Source organism: Archocentrus centrarchus (assembly GCF_007364275.1).
Source record: "Archocentrus centrarchus isolate MPI-CPG fArcCen1 chromosome 18 unlocalized genomic scaffold, fArcCen1 scaffold_23_ctg1, whole genome shotgun sequence".
Lineage (NCBI taxonomy): Eukaryota > Metazoa > Chordata > Actinopteri > Cichliformes > Cichlidae > Archocentrus > Archocentrus centrarchus.
Window position 1 is genome coordinate 4,539,192 of NW_022060145.1, and position 19,790 is coordinate 4,558,981.

At 42.0% G+C, this 19,790-nt stretch overlaps 1 protein-coding gene and 2 non-coding genes across 3 annotated transcripts; 2 read left to right on the forward strand and 1 right to left on the reverse strand.

Moving 5' to 3' along the window:
- Window positions 1–3,286: 3,286 nt before the first annotated feature.
- On the reverse strand, window positions 3,287–3,368 carry trnal-aag (transfer RNA leucine (anticodon AAG)). Its single transcript has one exon. It is a non-coding gene; the product is annotated as a tRNA-Leu (tRNA).
- Window positions 3,369–4,680: 1,312 nt separating this feature from the next.
- On the forward strand, window positions 4,681–4,762 carry trnal-aag (transfer RNA leucine (anticodon AAG)). Its single transcript has one exon. It is a non-coding gene; the product is annotated as a tRNA-Leu (tRNA).
- A 2,332-nt stretch (window positions 4,763–7,094) lies between these two features.
- Window positions 7,095–17,992, forward strand: naa40 (N-alpha-acetyltransferase 40, NatD catalytic subunit). The gene is made up of 8 exons (XM_030722497.1): window positions 7,095–7,405; window positions 9,294–9,389; window positions 10,361–10,413; window positions 10,602–10,697; window positions 11,038–11,196; window positions 11,299–11,382; window positions 14,898–14,975; window positions 15,804–17,992. The coding sequence occupies exons 1-8, from the start codon at window positions 7,400–7,402 to the stop codon at window positions 15,949–15,951; spliced, it is 720 nt and encodes a 239-aa protein (XP_030578357.1). The 5' UTR covers window positions 7,095–7,399; the 3' UTR covers window positions 15,952–17,992.
- Window positions 17,993–19,790: the final 1,798 nt, after the last annotated feature.

Sequence of the window (19,790 nt, forward strand, 5' to 3'; positions counted from 1 at the left end):
CCTCCCCCTCCTCCCCTCTCCTTCTCTCCTCTCCGTCTCCCTGCTGCCTCATCTTTCACCTCTCTCCTCCTTCTCATCTCTTCATTATTTTATACTCCCATTGCTCTTCATCCTTTCAGGTTTGCTCTCATCTCTCTTTGTCTTGGCTTCTGTCTGTCTATGTATGCACACAGCACTGCTAAGCTGCAGACTTTTGTGTGTTTGTGTGTTTATATCTGTGTACGTGTGGGTGGTAGTGGGAGAGGGGCAGCTGGCTTTTTAGTATCCCCTCATAATGTGGCATCCTTACATATTTACAGACAAGGAAAGAAAATGTAGATGGATAGTTCCTACCCTGGTCCTGGTTATAATTCTGTGTTTCTGCTGTTGTGTTGCATGCATGCATGCATGGAAAAAAAAAAAAGAAAAGAGACTAGCTTCTTACAGTGAGTATCAGGCCTCAGTATTAACTCTACAGGCTTCATCGCGCCCCCTACTGGCACATGAAATAAATAGTCTTTCTACTGACAGCCAAGAGACAGATTCCCTGAAGACAAAAGACCGTAGGCGGGGTTTAGAGACTGGGCCATCTGCGCTGGGGAGCCCCCCCCAACCCGCTATACAGGGCCTTTATTTGCATTATGAAAATGTGGGTGGGCTTGTGTCGGTGGCCATTTCATATCCCACAAAACCAAGAATGCACAGACTCAACGATCTGGAGTGAAAGAATTAACCCCTTTGTTTTGGGCTGGCCTTATTGTAGTCAAAGCCAATGTGTGGAAAAGTACTGAGGTGTTGACCCTCAAAACAGGCCTGAACACTTAATAAATGAGATTAAAAAAAAATATATATATATATATATATATATATACATATATATATATATATATATATATATATATATATATTGTGTATCAAAGTGAAAACACTTCAGGTGCTGAGTTCCTGAGTACTTGAGCATTAAGCTGAAACTGTGTATGTCTGCGATCCAAATCAATTGTTTCTTCACGAAGTAGAGAAGTAACAGTCTATTTGTGTCAGTAATACTGTTACTCTCCAAAATATGCTGAAATCGTTTCACTGTGGAAGTCATCACATGCACATTACTTCATCTGCACAGCCTCCAGGTGTAAGTCACAAGTGTGTAAAACAATGAGTTACAGTTTGTTTGGGTTTTTTTGTAACTGCTTTGGCACATTTCTTTGATGTTCTCGGTTCTGAAGGTACATTTCCCAAATGCTGTAACTGCAATGCAGCCAAAACAATTAGTCATGTGTGAAATTTTTTTTCTCTGTGTGTGTGTGTGTGTGTGTGTGTGGGTGTGTGTGTGTGTGTGTGTGTGTGTGTGTGTGTGTGTGTGTGTGTGTGTGTGTGTGTCAATAAAAAAGTAATTGCCACCAAAATGACAAAATTCTTTGGCAATGTGTAAACCAGGGTGTTTAAATGAATAGTTTGCCAGAATGACACTGGATTCTCCGAGTGAATATTCTTCACACGCTGATTTCACGAGCATGTGGCTTTAGTTTGCGCGTCTATAAAGACAAAGCACACTTACATTTTCATGCATTGTTAGGGGTAATATTTTTTCCTTCAGTGTTCACCCAATTTAATCAACTGCAGTTACAATGACAGAAAAAAAAAGCAAACACACAAAATGGGAGAACCAGCATGCTTCCTTCAATCATCCTCTGGGCTCTTCTGCATTCCTGACTAAGAAGTGACACATTCTCACTTCTCTTCCTTTTTTATTTTCTCTTAGTTTCTCCTGTTAAATGTTTTTTGTTTTTGTTTTTGTTCCCTGGCAACTCCTCCCTCTTCACAATTGATTGTAACTCCACTTCAGTCGAGCTCACGTTCATGGCTTACACCTGTGGGATCGGCCCATCCTGAGAATTAGATGGGTTATCCCGAATACGATGGCTCAGATAATGCAGCTGAAAAGCAGTTTATCCAGTAAGAGCTGCAAGCTGTAACCTAAGACCCCAATCTAAATAAATACATAAAGCGAAAGGCTGCAGCTCACCCCAAACCTCAAATTAGGTTGTCAAAATTAGAAAAAGAGCACTGGGGCCATTATGACAATTCGCTGACTCACACAGTTAAATCATTGCTATGTTGGAGAATAAAAACATCATCTTCTCTGCCCACAAGCACATGGAAAACCGCAACAAGTCGAAACCTGCATATAAATATTTTACTGGAGCTACAGTCTGGCCCTGGAAGAGGAGTAAGGATGTGTGGCAGTGAGAGGCATCGGAATATAGGAAGATGTAGGCGAGCGCAGAGGATGCTTGCAGCATACGCAGCAGTTCCTCCCCTGTTAAATTTCAAGGGAGGTAAATGAGAATCTGTGGTCACACTGGGCGACAGGCTGTGGGTACTACAGCATACTGTTCGCATACAGCATGTTGATGGTTTTTTCCCTAAGTGCATTTTTGGGTACAGATAGTCTATATGTATTGTGATGTGTTTGTAACAACTAGTCTAAAGTTCTTGAGCTGAAGGCAGCTGGCTTTCTTTTGAGGTTCATGAAGGCCTCTTCAGCCTCTTATTTAACACCTGGGGGGGCAGTCTCCTCGAAGGTGGTCCTGAGAGTCATTGGTCCACCCTGTCGTCATGTGAGTCGTTAGGCTTCACATGAGGAAAGGTGTGAAGCAGTCTTGTATTCTTAAACAGATATCTGTAGCCCCGTACAGCAGGCATTGAACAAGTTGGAGCAGACTTTTAGAAAATCTGAAGATGAGGAATGCATTTCTTTATCATTGGATCATAATTATGAACTCACCATTTCCGTTTTCTCTGTAAAAGTTTTATCATCAAAATATGTTAAAGTACTACTACTAATAGAGTAATAATATAATAATAGTAACTAAAATAAAAGCAGTAAATGTGAAGAATTATTTACTATTATTATTGGATCATAATTATAGTGTCATTATTTCATCATCATCATCAGTTTTTGTTCAAAAAAAGGCAAACTCATACGGTCTCCTGGTGGTGTAGCACTTCATTCCCTTTAGGAAATACCTGCATTAGATATTATTTAAGGGTGTGAGAGGGATTGTAGTGTGTCAGCTGGCAGCTTCCTATGAACTGTGGTGCAGTAAAACTTGAAATTCATAAAAATTGCTGCTATGCATGTTTTTTAAGAGTCATTTTTCTTAGACTGCAGAACTCTCCACTCAACTATACTCTCATACCTGATCTTGCCGTGGGTTACAGGCTCCGTTGATGCCTCATCAGTGTAACGTTATTATTACCCGCTTCTCTTACTTTGCCAGCGTACATGTCGAGGTCAAAAGCCAGTTGGCAGCGGTGGGATTCGAACCCACGCCCCCGAAGAGACTGGAGCCTTAATCCAGCGCCTTAGACCGCTCGGCCACGCTACCACGTGCAAGCTGGGTGTCAGTAATCAGTCATAGCTCACTTTTCTGACACCACTTGAACGCACCGCTGCTTTCGCGCTTTCCGCCTGCTCCGCGGGTGACGACAGAGAGGATGACCTCTGACCTTTGTGCTTATTATTTAGATCATAGAATCAGGTTTAAAACATTATGAAAGTGCCAGAAAACTCAGCAGCACAGACAGACAGCAGCTGAAGTTCAGAATTCATAATTGAATGTGATTAATAGGAAACAAAAAAACTGGAAAACTGAGCACTAACACCCAAACAGAAAAAGGTGTCACATTTTTAAAAAAACTGGTCCACAAGAAATGGAATGATTGATATATGTGGCATAAATTAAGAGACACAGAAAATTGATTTTGAGTGACCATAATTTATGGAAAGTAGTGCATGTGTAGTGAAATTATTCCTCATTTACGTATGTAAAGACCACATTTACTCTGGGGAGGGAGTGGTATGTGTGTGCTCCTCGAGCTCGGGCCCTCTCCCCTCCACCCTGGGACTTTGAGGGTCCTGCGCAGTATCGTAGCTGTTCCTAGGACTGCGCTCTCGTGGACAGAAACCTCTAATGTTGTTCATGGAATCTGCTGGAGACACTCTTCCAGTTTTGGGCTCCTATTGCCAATGGGAACGCTCTGGACTTCCATATCTGCTCCGGCTTTTCCTTCAATCCCTGCTACCTCACTGTATTCCCACGTTCCTTCTTCCAGATGTCACTGTCTGCTGGGATTCCCACATCTGTCACAGCTGTGATCTTCTGCTCCTTGTCAACCATCGCTGTGTCTGGTGGGTTGGTCAGTGGAATTTTACAGTACAGTTTTACAGGTTTTTAAAAGTCAGTTTGTCGAAATCTTTTTAGATAGATAATGTCTAATTTTAGAAAACAACATAATAAAAAATAAACTGTAGTAACATAATATAAAAAATGATAATAATAATAAAGTGTCTTATCTATTATTTAAATATTTTGACTTGCTCAATTTAGGCAAAAATTATCTTACACCGTTATGCAAAGTGTGAGTCATGCAGTAGGAAGTGTTTTAATAGCAATATTTTACAAAATGTTATGAAAAAGTGCTCTGAAGGGGACAGCTGCTGCCTGTCTGTGCTGCTGAGTTTTCTGGCACTTTCACAATGTTTTAAACCTGATTCTGTGATCGAAACAATAAGTGCAAAGGTCAGAGGTCATCCTCTCCAGTTTTGGCGCAGCAGTCGGAAAGCGCGAAAGCAGTGGTGCGTTCAAGTGGTGTCAGAAAGCTGAGGTATAGCTGATTACTGACACACAGCCAGCACGTGGTAGCGTGGCCGAGCGGTCTAAGGCGCTGGATTAAGGCTCCAGTCTCTTCGGGGGCGTGGGTTCGAATCCCACCGCTGCCAACTGACTTTTGAAGTCGACACGCAGGTGGGCAAAGTAAGCAAAGCAGGTAATGGTTATGTTACACAGGTGAGGGATCGATAGAGTGTGTAACCCACGGCAGGATATGTGAGGGGAGAATCCTTCTGTCTGAGACAATTGACTCTTTTAAAAATGATTTATACCAGTGATGGTTAAATAAATAAATAAAATAGAAGCTTCTCATTTTCATCAATTTAAAGTTTTACTGCACTACAGTTTTTAAAAAAAGCTGCCAACTAACACACTACAATCCCTCTCATGCACCAATCAAACCACCACCATCAAATCTAATGCAGGTATTTCCTAAAGGGACTGGAGTGCTACACCACCAGGAGACTGCATGAGTTTGCCTTTGTTTTGAGCAAAAACTGATGATGAAATAATTGCGATCCAATAATAATAGTAAATGATTCTTCATAATTACTACTTTTATTTTAGTTACTATTATTCTTTTATTAGTAGTAGTACTTTAATATATTTTGATGATAAAACTTTTATATTACTAAAGTAGAATTATGACTTTTACCTCATTAAGAGGTATGAATATTTGTTTCACCGCTTTGCAGCAGAGTTATCCAATAAAAAAAACAATGTTCAAACCAAGTGGAATGAAATTCAGCCAACAGTTCCTCTTGGTGCCACATGAGCCTGGCTCCAACAGTGAGTCCATCTACACAAACTCCAGTGTTACAGTTCCAAATTTCACACCATTAAAAAACATTTTTTGTACCAGGCAAAGTTTTTTTTGCTTGCTACAAATGTTTTTGACCATTGCGGTAAGTGTACCATGGGTGAATATTTTATAACTCAACTTTGGATACTGAGTCAGGGGCTTGGCCACTTTGATTGACAGGCAGCTGTAGTCAGTTATTATCTGTTGGGCCTCATTGCCACTAACATCTGCACCATGTTTGTGCTCTCAGTGCCTTTTGGAGCGTTTTGTAAAAAAAAATCTGACAATCAGTTTGGCTTGCTGTGTGGAGTAAACAGTTCAAGGAGGTTGTGCTTCAGTTTTGGTGAGTAAAATCTAGTATTTTCTGTTGCTTATCAGTAATTAGTCTCTGCATTACACACATGGTATAAAAGATGGACGTAGCTATCGTGATGTCATCCGTTGGTTTCTGAAGTCCTATTTTGAAGCCTCGAGTTGAGCATTTCCACTGTGGCCGTGTTGGTTGCAAAAATCCAGATGTGCTGAGGAGGTGCAGGTTTGACTGTGAAACCACACACTCGGCTAATGACTTGTGATTGACAAGTTGATAGCAAATGAGAGTGTGCAGCTTCATACCACAGATACTATATTCTGAAACACAGTGATTTTCAAAATCGGCTCATTTTTTTTTTCTTTTATTCAATATGGCCCAAAATGAGTGACTGAGCTCGTAAACTAGACAGGAAAGTGCTTACAGAGATCAGGACAGAAGGCCGTTTTCCTTCTGGAGGACCTGAAGTCGTTTTGCAACCACAACTATCGCCATCTGGTGGCCGTAAGATAGAATGCAGGTTCAAGGCACCTCCACACTGGCTTTGTTTTTCCAGCCTGGAGCTACGTCCATAATTTTTCTATGGTTGCGCAGTTTATGAATGCATCACACTAACCAAACTTGCAAGTATTAACCAATAACAGCACTCCAGTCCATCATGTGAATACGGTCACTTCTGAAAGCCCTAACCCTAAGCTAAGTTCATCTTTTATATACAGTCCATAATTTAGGATTTTGTCCAGCACCACTTTTCATGTAATAAATGTATATGAGGACACAGGGCTGCACATGATGCATAAAGTTTCATATTTATAGTTTTAATTTGTTTTAATCAGTTTTAAGTTTTGTTTAATTTTAAATGCCCTGCGACAGACTTGCCCAGACAGACCTGCCCAGGGTGTACCCTAACCCTCACCCCCATGACACCTAGGATAGGCTCCAACCCCAGCCCCCCCAGCCCATTCCCATTCCCGTCATGCATACATCCGAGTCTAAATAAACATGCAGCAGAGGCTCCTGATGACCACATCAACATACACTGCAACTAAGGACATTTCCTTCTTATTTTTCTGTTTTTTAATTGAAGTTAGTTTTGTAAGCACACAACATAGTTTCAGTTAGTTTTGGGGCTTTTTCAAAAGTCTAATCTATATACATTTCTTTTCTTTCTTTTTTTTTTTTTTACACATAGTTTTAGATTTTAGTTTAGTTTAATCAGCTATTATAACCTTGGTAAGAACGGTAAGCCTATTTGGGGGCTGAGGGTGTCAGAAGTCCGAGTTAAGGCGGAGCACGTGAACGCAGCGCGGCTGGACGCGGCGGAGCGGAGGAGAGAGAGACGGGCAGCCCGGATCATTCAGCCTCGCAGTCTTGGCGCCAATCCGTCTTCAGAGAGGACCTAAACGGCTCGGTTTCCACTCACGTTGGAATCAAATTCGCAGTCGGTCGCTGCTTCTTTCACAGCCGTCGGTTGCTTTTGTAGCCACCTAGCTCCGTTAGCACATCATCCATCATTGTCGTATTGATCTGGCCCCCTTATTTCTGCCTACAGTCACGATACTCACAACTCAGCGACGCACCGGGACAATAGAGGTGTGTTTCTCCAGGGGGGCATCGAGCAGATACGGCAGCAAAATGGGGGTGAGTTGGATGTGTTTTCGAAAAAATGTCTCGAAGAGAGGTAGTACAAAGAAAGGTGGAGGGTTTTAGGTGGTAAATGCCTGACGGAGAGAGGGGATGAAAGAAAGAAGGAAGGAAGGAGGAAGGGAAAGCGAGAGACCATGGTGGATGGATGTGGCTGAAGGTGCTGGTTGGCACCGGAGTCTGTTTGGTTGTTAGCCGTCAAGCTACATCCACATAACTCATTAATATAACACTGTAGCGTTAGCTGAGGCACACACATGGCTTTGTGTGGCGTTTTTAGCGGAGTTGCGGCATTGTCCTTGCTGCTGCGCACGGTTAACTTCTCATGTATGTTGTGACATTGTTAGCCCGCTAGCCGTGTTAGCCACGGAGGAATGCCATTACAGCAAATGGCGAGTGCTTTGCTAGCCATTAATGCTAATTACCTGTGCGTGGTTGTGTGGGAGTGTGTGTGTGTGTGTACATCCCCCCCCCCCCCCCCAAACAGGCCAGGAAGTGGGATGTTTTTCCCACCTGGCATTAGCACTTTTACACTTGTTGGAAGTTGCTGATAAGATGGGAGTTACCTGTGTGCACCACCCAGCAGCCAGGCCTGCACACAGTCTGAGCTGTAAAGATGAGTTTAATAACTTCAGCTTGAATTAAATTTGTCCTCCCCTTTGGCCCTCGATAAACCAGTCCACGTGTTTTCCCTGCCCCAGCTCGGTGTGCAGCCTCCCTGTGCTTGGTACAGAGTTAATGCTTGGAGCTAAAGTTGGCATTCCTTCTCATAATTGTTCAGCCCTGGAATGGAGGAATTCACGTAATAATGCCTGCTTGTTTCTCCACGAAGCACCACTGCTGCACCCTAAACGCACCACGACGAACTTGAGTAACTTGTTGCAAACTGATGAAGTTTTCCCAAGCAGGACAATACATAAATACTACTTATGACTGACTGAATAAGGCAAATAAAATTAAATATGTTGATGATGATGATGATGGTTAAAATGTGCACAGCATAGATGCTGTCAGTCATTTCTATGAATTATGGCTGCACCACCAGTGCAGATGTTCTGGATGTCAAACCAGGAGCAGGCTTAATAAGAGGAACAGTATCAGAGAAATTTTCCAATACTACAGTGTCCCTCAGAGAGCAGCACAAACTATAGAAACTCTACACTGCTTTAATGACAGTAAAATTATAGCATTTCATAGACAGAATAATCATATTAAGAGTAATGTGCTCTGTTTTTTTCATTTGTTAAGGCCTTGATTTATTTCCCAAGCTTCGACCTTCCTGGTCGTGCTTGTGTGGAGTGTTTGAGGATCGATCTGTTCTCTTATTAATTTGCAACATTGATGTGTGTGTAATTAAAATGCAACTGCAGACTGCACACAGCAACACACATCATCATCAGGAGCTGAAATTCAAAGGTCCGCTAATACGCAGATTAGTGGCAAAAACTGCACTTGACCTTTGATCACAGTTGTTTGTGTGTTGGCCAAAAGTACAGGGGTATCCTCTGGCTACCACCTGCTTCTACGTTTGTGCGCTTCTGCTGCCACCGGGCTTCATCGTGATGTGCGGTGAGCTGACAGGCTGGCTGCTGTACCAGAACGCTGTGATACCGGTTCATTTTGTCAGCAGAGGTTGCACACTTTGACAGGATGAGATCGATTCTGATAAAAAGACACAGTGAAAAATGGTTGGCATTGATCATATGAAGCAGACAAAGTGGCAGAAAAGGTAATGGATGATGGCGTGTCTAGTGAGCTCATGATTTTGCATTTTTGTGTTTCGATGGTTTAATTAACAGCCTGTCGGGGTGCAAAATGTTATTCTGACCCATCTGTCTTACACAATGGCCTCTCCATTCATTTCCTCTTTATTTCCTGTGTTCAGAGGAAGTCCAACAGAGCAAAGGAGAAGAAAGCAAGACGTCTGGAGGAGAGGGCAGCTATGGACGCTGTGTGCGCCAAAGTAGACGCAGCCAATAAGGTACCTTGGTTGTGGATAGGAGTGAAAAGAGTAATTTTCTGCTATGGCATTGCACAATATATATATATATATATATATATATATATATATATATATATATATATATATATATATATATATATATATATATATATATATATATATATATATATATATATTTTAATTTACATGCTGTTCCATTGTGACCTCTGCTTATTTTTATCCAAGGAAAAGTTACAGTAATGACATCAAAAAGCCTGGGGATGCCCTCCTCGCCCTGATTACGCCCTTAATTGAAATGAGCATGACAGGAAAAGGCAAATACGGCGCCATATGTGCCTTTATGCATAATTAATCTGCATCATTAAATCCCCACCCATCTATTTGAATGCAGCTTTGAGGTTGGTTAGAGCATTAGTAAACTGGAGGAAAACAAAGCTCGCGCAATGAGAGCTGAGCTGCAGTGGCTTCCTCAGAGGGATCTTAATGGGCCTGCCTGGGCCTTTTACTTTTCTGTGTCACTTTGTTCCAAAATGGGGTGCTCTGTTTTGCATGGTGGAGGTGACAACAGAGTAGAAGTGCAAGAAAATCTCCCAAAGTGATGCTTGGACTGTTGTTTCCAATGCACAAATGAGCATTTTAATCCAGTCCCCGTGGCCTTGATTACTTAAATCATTCAAGCATATAGTCAGGGCCCTGAGTGTCTGTGCCTTTGGCCAAGTGTGCCATAATCTGTCCAAGGAGAAGAGTATTCTTCTTTTTCCGAATTTGTTTATTCACAGTAACAAGGAGAAGTTGACTTTTTGTGTCATTATTATGAGTGACTAATGGAGCTGTTGCACTGATAGCCCTGCCATTTTCCTGCCTGTCCTGCCCCTATTTGGCTTTTCAGGCCATTGAGCCTGAAGGGTACTTAGAGGAAGTGCTTGAATACAGAAGAATGTTGATAGTTTAGTGTCTTGAAAGTCTAATTTTGCCCCCTCTTCTCACAGCTTGAAGACCCACTGGCTGCCTTCCCAGCCTTCACAAAATACGACAGAAATGGGTACGCATTACTTTGTACACCTAAAAAGGATTTATTCAGTATCCCCTTCCATGAAATTCATACTTGTTTTGTTTTTCCTGCATGAAGAGAAAAGGCTGTTTTCTCTCCGACTGTGATGCAGCGTAGACGCAGACTCATAAACGCACGCGTTCCCGATGTGACCTTGTTGACTTGTCCTCCCATTCCAGGCTGAACCTGCAGATAGAGTGTAAGCGAGTGACTGCGCTCAACCCGCTCTCTGTGGAATGGGCCTTCGAACTCACCAGAGCCAACATGCAGACACTGTAAGAAGTTTTTTCTCTCCTCTGAGTTTGAAGTAGTTCAGGAACAGAGTGACCTATCTTTTACAGAGCAGACGAGCCAGGAGTTCTTTTTGTGCAGCCACATTGCAGAGTGACATCAGACTGGGCACATGGCAAGATGTGGATCTGACTCCTTTCACAAAATTAGGAATTAGACACACACACAGAGCAGCCAGTAGAGAGCAGAGATGAATTACTGTAATTGATGTTCTCTTTCCTTCAGTTTTAGATGTTATTTGTCCCATTTTTTAAAAAGCTCTGAGCAGCTTGAGCTGCAGTTATCAGGTCACGCTCGAGTTCGCCTGTTACCTTTCTGTTGTAGGTATGAGCAGAGCGAGTGGGGATGGAAGGAGAGGGAAAAGCGAGAGGAGATGAATGATGAGAGAGCTTGGTACCTGCTGGCCCGCGACGCCGACTCCTCCCCCGTTGCCTTCTCCCACTTTAGATTCGACGTAGAGTGCGGGGAGGAGGTTTTATATTGGTGAGGTGCCCAGCCGTGTGTTTGGATTTCAAGAAAAGTTTTGGCGCAGAATTTCTATTACTTTATTTTTATTTCAATTTGCATCTTGTCTTTACGCTGCAGCTATGAGGTGCAGTTAGAGAGCAGAGTGCGGAGGAAAGGGCTCGGCAAGTTTCTCATCCAGATACTACAGCTCATTGCTAACAGGTAAAACCTTAAAGTTGTGTGACTATGGGAGAAAAAAAACATTTCCTATTTCCTTGAAGTATTCTGTTGGGGGTCGTGGGGGACTGTAGGAAAGAAAATGTGGATGCATTCAGTGTTGGATGAACCTTATTTTGAAAGTTCCCTTTGAAAATGCACCGCTCAGAAAAACACATCAGATCTCAATGGGAAAAAAATCATGCTGGATATGTATACTGATATCTAAATAAGAGGCTTACAGCGCTACTGTCTCACCACCACGTGGCAGATCAGACCACAACCTGGTTTTTCTGCAGAGCTGTTACAAATCCCGTGTGCAGAGACAACCTGCAACTAAACTCAGTCAGGTAATGGACGCCTGATGCTACTGAGGCTCTGAGGGACTGCTTTGAATACACAGATTGGAGCGCGCTGCTGGAAACAGATGATGACAGTGTGGACTTCGACAGAGAGGTTGATTGGTTTACTGAATACATCAACTTCTGTAGAGACACAGTCATACCTACAAAAGCTGTGCGCTGTTTTCACAGTAACAAATCCTGGATCGCAAGTGACGTAAAGGCAGTAAGTTGTTGCAAACTGAAAAGGGGTATCTTTCAGAGGCGGCGATAGAGAACGGCTGAAAACAGGTGCAACATGAGCTGAAGAAGAGACTGAAAATAGCAAAAGTGGAATAAAAAAAAGAAGATGGATCTACAATACAGCAACGTTTGTGAGGCGTGGAGAGGAATCAGTACCATCTCTGGATACAGCAAAAAGAAACAACAGCCACTTATGGGTGATGTGGAAAGATGAACTCTGATGAACTCAGTCACTTCTTCAATAGACACATTATGAAAACCCTGGAATGGCTGATTCTACACCTACTGAGACTTCAGGTCAAAGACAAACTCGATCCCCTGCACACATTGGAGTAAATGATGCTGTCCTCTACATGCTTCACCGAGCCCTGGCTCATCTGGAGGAATCTGGAGCTTATGCGAGGGTTATGTTCTTTGATTTCTTTCTTTCTTTTCTTTTTCAAGTGTTTTTAATTCTATCCAATCAAATGTACTCAAAGACAAGCTCACAGAGATGGGTGTAAATTCTTCCTTTGTTTCCTGCATCACAGACTGCTTGACAGACAGGCCGCAGTTTATCAGGTTGGGCGAACTGTGTTTCTGGGACATTAATGAGCAGCACGGGGACTGTCCTGGCTCCATTCTTTTTCACATTGTATACAGCAGACTTTAAATACAATTGAGTCCTGCCACATCCAGAAATACTCACATGACACTGCCATTGTGGCGCATATCAGGAATGGACAGGAATCTGAATATAGGGATCTTGTTAAAGCCTTCAGCGTCTGGAGTCACAAAAACCACCTCATATTGAACACCTCTAAGAAAAAGGAAATGTGTGGCTCTCTGTTGTAAAACAGAGAGAAACAGAAAATCATTTGTACCCACATCCATCAGGCTCTTCAGTTCACAGACAAAGCAGATGAGTTATGTCAGACATGAATTTCCCTCTGGGATCAGTAGTTATACGGATATGGACTGGATAATGTGAAAATTAACAACCTACAGAGGACAGAATTCAAAGACACTCCGAAAATCAAAGTGATTAAAAAGATGTAGCAGGCTAGTGCATGTTGCCAAAATTTACTGGTACTCAGTAGTTTGTACGGCCCCCACGTGCTTCTATGCATTCCTGACAATGGCAGTCAGGGTATCGTTGCCTAGCCTGTAGAGGTCTCTGTGTCCCTCCATGGATGTGCCTCCACAGACCATCACTGACCCACCAACACACTGGTCATGCTGAATGATGTTACAGGCAGCATAACGTTTTCCGCGGCTTCTCCAGACCCTTTCACGTCTGTCACATGTACTCAGGGTGAACCTGCTCTCTGTGAAAAGCACAGGGTGCCAGTGGTGGACCTGCCAGTTCTGCTATTTTATGGCAAATGCCAGTCAGGCTTCATGGTTGTGGGACAGTGAGCACAGGGCACACTAGAGGACATTGGGCCCTCAGGCCACCCTCATGAAGTCTATTTATGATTATTTGATCAGAGACATTCACACCAGTGGCTGCTGGAGGTCATTTTGTAGCTCTGGCAGTGCTCATCCTGTTCCTTCTTGCACAAAGGAGCAGATACCGGTCCTGCTAATGGTTAAGGATTTTCTGCGGCCCTGTCCAGCTCTGCTAGAGTAACTGCCTGTCTCCTGGAATCTCCTCCATGCTCTTGAGACTGTGCTGGGAGAAACAGCAAACCTTCTGGCAATGACATGTATTGATGTTCCATCCTGGAGGAGTTGGCCTACCTGTGCAACCTCTGTAGGGTCCAGGTATCACCTCATGCTACCAGCAGTGACACTGACCCTAGCCAAATGCAAAACTAATGGAAAAAAAAACAGAAAAAATGAGGAGGAAAAATGTCCGTGGCCTCCACCTGTAAAACCATTCCTGTTTTGGGGGTTGTCTCATTGTTGCTCCTCTAGTGCACCTGTATGCGGAAGTGCCTTAAACCAGCATTCTTGGTAATGGCCAACAGAGGGTGACTCCTCTGATTGCAAAAGAACCCTGATTTTTACAGAAGTCTTTGAGAAGATTAAGCTGCTACTCACCGTCACAGGCGAAAGACAGAAAAGCTGCCAGCATCACTAAAGGGACAAATTCTGCTGGCTAACTGGCCAAGATGCACCCCTAGGTTGCAGGCTAGTATGTGCTGAGCAAGAGTTTTCACCTCATAACCAAGAGGTTTGCTGGACAAGGTGTGTGGTTCCATAGTGTAGTGGAACCAGCAGCCATTGCAAAGGCAGAGGCACAAATCCCCTTTGGGGTTATGTCAGGAATGGCATCTGGCATAAAACTGCCAAATAAAACATGCAGAGCCACCCCCTTGTGACAAAGGAGCAGCTCAAAGTAGCTTTTAGTGCATGATTTGCAGTTATGCATCAGAAACTGTTCAATAAACGACATTTTTCAGACGTAGTTTTGAGGTATTTGAATATTTGAAAAGATTAGAAAGAGTAGCAGGCCTATGGCAGTCTTTGTTCCGTGTTTAGTGGGGAATTAATACAAATGACAAATTGAACGTGACATGCGAAACAAACGCAAATGGAGAACCTAACATCGCGTTCGCAGTGGGACGATGAAATGAACATAACGTATAGGATAATACTCGCTGTATGTGGGACCATGTTCACACAGTTTTGTTCAGCTCGGCCCCCACCCGTTTAAGAGATCGGATGCATGTTATGATTTATAGTAAGATTGAAAAATCCTGGTGTTCACGATTGCGTCATTGCTCGGCTGTTTTTGTGCGCAGCTGGGATTGTTGATTTGTGCCTTTGGTCGACTGTTTCTGGGCTACTTCATGAATGTACAATAAAGCAGAGTTTTGCTTTGGGACGTGGTCACCTTGTGATTTTTACCAACCGAGTGAAGTGTCCTCTAGTATCTCAGTCTATGGTCACATCTTCAGGTCACATGACACTAAGAAGTGTTTTCTTTTTCCTTTCCCTCTCTCTGTCCAGCACACAGATGAAGAAAGTGATGTTGACAGTTTTTAAACAGAACAAGGGAGCGTACCAGTTCTTCAGAGAAGCTTTACAGTGAGTATATGAGCTCTTTAACAGACATGTTTAGTTAATATGGAGAGTTTAACTGTAATTAGGAAGTTGTTCAGTCTTTGAACGTGGATGCAGGAGTGTAATATAAGGTGGGGGGTGGGTGGGTGGGATCTCCACTTCTGGCACAATTTATACAGAACTGCTACTTGTCCACAGCCCAGTATTTATGCCTCCAGAGGCATTATGTGTCCGGGTTGTAGATCAGTTTTATTTTCATGCCATCTTTTTGACTCATAGATGAGCGGATTAGAATTTAGTGGTCAAAGCTGACAGTTAACTCACGAAACATGCTTTGGGACACAACTCAGGAATTAAAGATGATAAAATTTTATACAAATGAAATCACACAGGAGTCAAATTTTATACCCAAAAGGTCAAATTCACTCATTATTCACTCATTAGTTTCTGCAAAAAAAAACACTTTTCTGGCCATTATTCAGCGTCATAACTCAGGACCAGAAGCAAAGATTGTGACGATATTTCACTTTTAGTCCCATACTGAATTGGTGACTTTAATCTTTGGTGCCCACTAAAACTCTTTCTCATGATAGCACAGTCACTATTATTATGATCACTGTGCTGGAAGTAAAGAGGATGGGCGTCGAGACAATGGAGACATCAGGGCGCTACCTTATTTAATTATCTTTGACTTTGGTGTGAGACTCTGGCAGCCTCACAGCATCTTAATGTGATCGCCATTGTTAGTACATTAACTCTTCAGTAAGTTAGCGCACATAAAGGTGACGTTCAGGCAGGAAGCACTCAGACGTCCCCATTAACCAGGCCCGCTCTCTCTCCCCTCACCTCTAGGTTCGAGATCGACGAGACCTCACCGAGCATGTCCGGTTGCTGCGGCGACGACTGTTCTTACGAGATCCTCAGCAGGCGGACCAAGCACGGCGAGGCCTCGGCGGGACACACCCACGGGGGCGGACACTGCGGGGGCTGCTGCCACTGATCGGCTTCAGTTAGGCCACGTGATTGGTTAAAAGCCAGCAACTTTAGTTGGCTGCGTGTGAAAGCCTCAGCTGCCTGCTAGTCCACAAGTGTTTTTGAATTGCAGCGCCCGACGGTGGAACACCCACCTGCAGATTAAAAGCCGGCATCTAAATGCAGCGTGCAGTGTGAGCTTTCACACACAGCTCCTGGTGTCTTTTTTTTTTTTTTTTTTTTCTTGTTTTGTTTTGTTTTCTAGCCCCTTGGTTCATTGTCCAAGCCATCTTTTCCCCTTCTCTTATCGCTGTTATTACCAGTATTCATTTCCAGTCGAGAAAAAGCTGCTGTTCTCCATCCCGGAGACCAGTCTCATCTCTTAGTGTTGCTATAATGTATTGTATCATTCTGCTTCTTAAACTGTGGTTCAGGACCTAAAATTGGCTGCTGGCCTTGAGCTGTATTAGAGAGACTCACTACCTCTGGTCTCAAGTGTAAAATGGGATTAGTTAATTCTTTAATTCACAACTGATGCCATCAACACTAAGCAGATAAGATTTAGAGCCGGTCCGTTTCTATAATCCAGCTTGGGATTTCTTTGGGACCCTGCACTGAGACGACTTTGCTTGTTTCACTGAAACTGGGTTCCAGGATTAGGCTGAATGTATGCGAGTTTAGGTCCTGTTGAAAACAGTGTGAGAAGCCCTGTTGCACTGTAATATTATCTGTTATTACTCTAGTTGTAAGTTATTCTGTAACAGAAGCACTGCAGCTAGCAGCAGCTGGGAAATGATACTACTGTTACATGATTACAATACACTATCAGCAGCACCACCTGTCTGCTCTATCAGGTATAGATCCATGTATAGATGTCTCCCCTGCTTTTAATGATTATAACTTATCAGATAAGATTTCCAATGTTGCCTTTTTCTTTGAGTCTCCCAGTAAAATAAGTTTTAAAAAAAAAAGTTTTCTCATCAGTTGCTGTAAATCTGCATCCAACCTAGTAAATATTCCCAGTATGATCCTCCCTATTTCATATATTTTCTCATCAGAGATGCATGCTGTAACTGGATACTTTTCTGCTTCACTGAAGACATTAGTTGTGAAAATGCATCATTTGACCATTTGTCTTCCTCATTTGTCCACCCAGCTTTATTTTTCATTTTAAAGATACAGATGAGAAATTTGTGCCCAATTACCACCACACAGTTATGCTGTCTTCATTTTTTTTTTTTTTTTTAGTGATTTTTGAATTTGCAGTACACCTCTTTGCCTCCTTGCTCTCAGTTTCCAAGAGGTCCTGATGACAAATGAGTGAAATGTGATCCTTTTTCCAGGCCTGTTTGAAAAACAATGACTAAAACCCATCCTCCATCCCATCTCTTACATATCAAGTTGATTTAACGTGGAGAAGGATTAGGACAAGTCACCGTTTTGATTATATAGCTGCTTGAAAGCGAAGCATGAATGGATGCACTGAAGGTTATGGCAGCGCACTTGAGGAACCTGTTTTTATAGTTTTGTGGCTCTTCTTCCACAGTCTTAAATTGTTTTCCTGGCCTGCTCCGATACAATTTGGTCTCAAAAATAAACGGTCTTGTCTCAATCAGGATTACGCAGCAGCGGCATCTGAAATTTATTTGCCCCGTGGGAGCCGGTATCTGAAATTCTCATGTTGGTCTAACAGCATTGCTTAAATATTTTCTGCATTTTTCCAGTGACTGATGGTGGGTGTGAAAGGGGGAGCAGCAGGACATTTGAAGTTAAAGCAGAGGTTAAAACAGGTTTTTCTTAAAGCTGCTTGTTCACTTAAGTAGTCTAGAATAATAATGTTAGTTTAAGTTGTCTGGGCTGAAATCTATTAGAAAGGCTGCTGTAACCACTCTGACCACAGTGAATCCACGTCTGTTTACAAGCCCTTTGATGTATTTTTGGACTAAATTGATATGTTTTTAAATTTGTTTTTAATTCTGATCATGTCAAAGCTGGAACTGAGATTTAATTACATTAAAGGGGGTCTATTATGCAAATTTCCAACTCCATAGATCTGCTTTTTTTTTTTTTTTTTTTTTTAACTCTTGGTTTGTTAGAGTGGCTTTGCATGATTCATAGTTAAGAATAATCCTTATTTATCCTATACTGGGCTCTGGTGCAGTCCTCAGTTTATCTACTGTTTGAAACAAGCTGTTACAGCTCCCATCTCTTTAAGCCAACTTTCTTCTAATTGGCTGCCCCTCACAAACAGATGGTTTGCACAGCAGAAGAGCTGCGTGCCCGACACACAACTAAATAAAGGTTATCGGCTCACTTTGACATCACACGGAGCCAAGAGTAGAAAAACCTATGTGAAACAGAGCAATCTGAAGCCTAGAGTTTCTGCCTCACAGGGAGTACTTGCACATATGCTGACCTCGTTCTTGAAGTGTTGAGTATGAGTGTTCACCACTGTAACAGTACATAAGTGACAGAAAATATGGGAGAAGCATAGTGGCTCCACTTAAAAGCCTGGTGAAAGTATGTGAAGCCGGAGGCTGATATGTGAAGTAGACTAGGTACTAAAATAATCTGTTGCAAAACAAGAACCTTTTGAGGTCCTGGGATGAATGCTTGTGCTTGTTTCCTGCAAAAAAAAAAAAAAAAAAAAAGAAAGATTCATCTGGGGACATGGTAGTTTTTCTTGCTTGGTTGAACTCTGGAAAAACAAAAACTAAACATGTTTCTTGTTTGGGGGACTAGACTTCCTGAGGAGTCCTACAATAATTCCTTTTTTTTTTTTGTACTTTATAGGTTACAATTAAAAAAAAATAAAAGGCTGTATGCAGTGATACGAGTTCAATCTACTGACAGTCTCTCTCTTTCTCAGGTTAATCAAACATAATCAAACCTCATCTGTTGTACTTAGCAGCCCTGCTGTCAATCACTCAGCTGCTGGCTGGATTGGATTGACCCACAGCTCAGATCTGGGGTCAGTTTTTTGTTTCTGTCTTGTACCATCCTACTTAAAGAAATAAGGCTGGTATTCAGGAGGAGACTTTTAGTTTTATCATATTCTTTGAAAATGTGAAGTTGCATGACTATAACACAGCATTTGAACACACCCTAGATCTGTACTCGAGGTGCGTATTCAATCCAGGCATGTGGGCAGTGTTTTTTTTTTTTTTTTTTTTGTTTTGTTTTTAAAGGCTCATGGGACGTTAAAAGGATTTTTGTGAAAATATAAGTTGGAAAATGAGCCTGAACTTAACCAATTTATTTTGAAGTAGGTGAGGACTTTTATTACAAAAAAAAAAAAAAAAAAGGAGAAAAGGTTAGGTACCCTAACAAAATTACAGATCCTGGTCTCTTTTCTCAACGTGTATATAAATATATATAAATTTATAAGCTGTTGTGGATCATCTTCATTTCTTGGCCTTTTACAGAAGAAACACTTTTCTAAACATGTTAATAATGATAATAAAAACTCAATGTTTGAGAGTGAATGTTACAGTCCTGTCCATAAATGACAATGAAAGGGAAAACTAAGTCATTCTGCCTTGTCAGTGTTTTATGTTACAAATAATGTTACGAATAAAGGAAAGTTGTTTGACTTTTCAAAAGCTGTCTCCTTATTTTATTTTTTAACACTAGTCTATTTCCTCCAAGAAAAAGGAAATGTCAATACAAAGGTTAAGCATGATATTTGATTCAGTTACTTTTAGTAATTCTTCAGCATTTTGTGCCAGGAAAACAAATCTTTTATCTAAGTGAACCGTTTTAAAGTTTATGTTTTCATTGGTTAGGTTAGGGTTGCTTAGGGCTAGCTTTTCTGCTTTTCAAATTTATTTAAAAAATGGAAAAGCTCAATAAAGAATTGGACTTGAT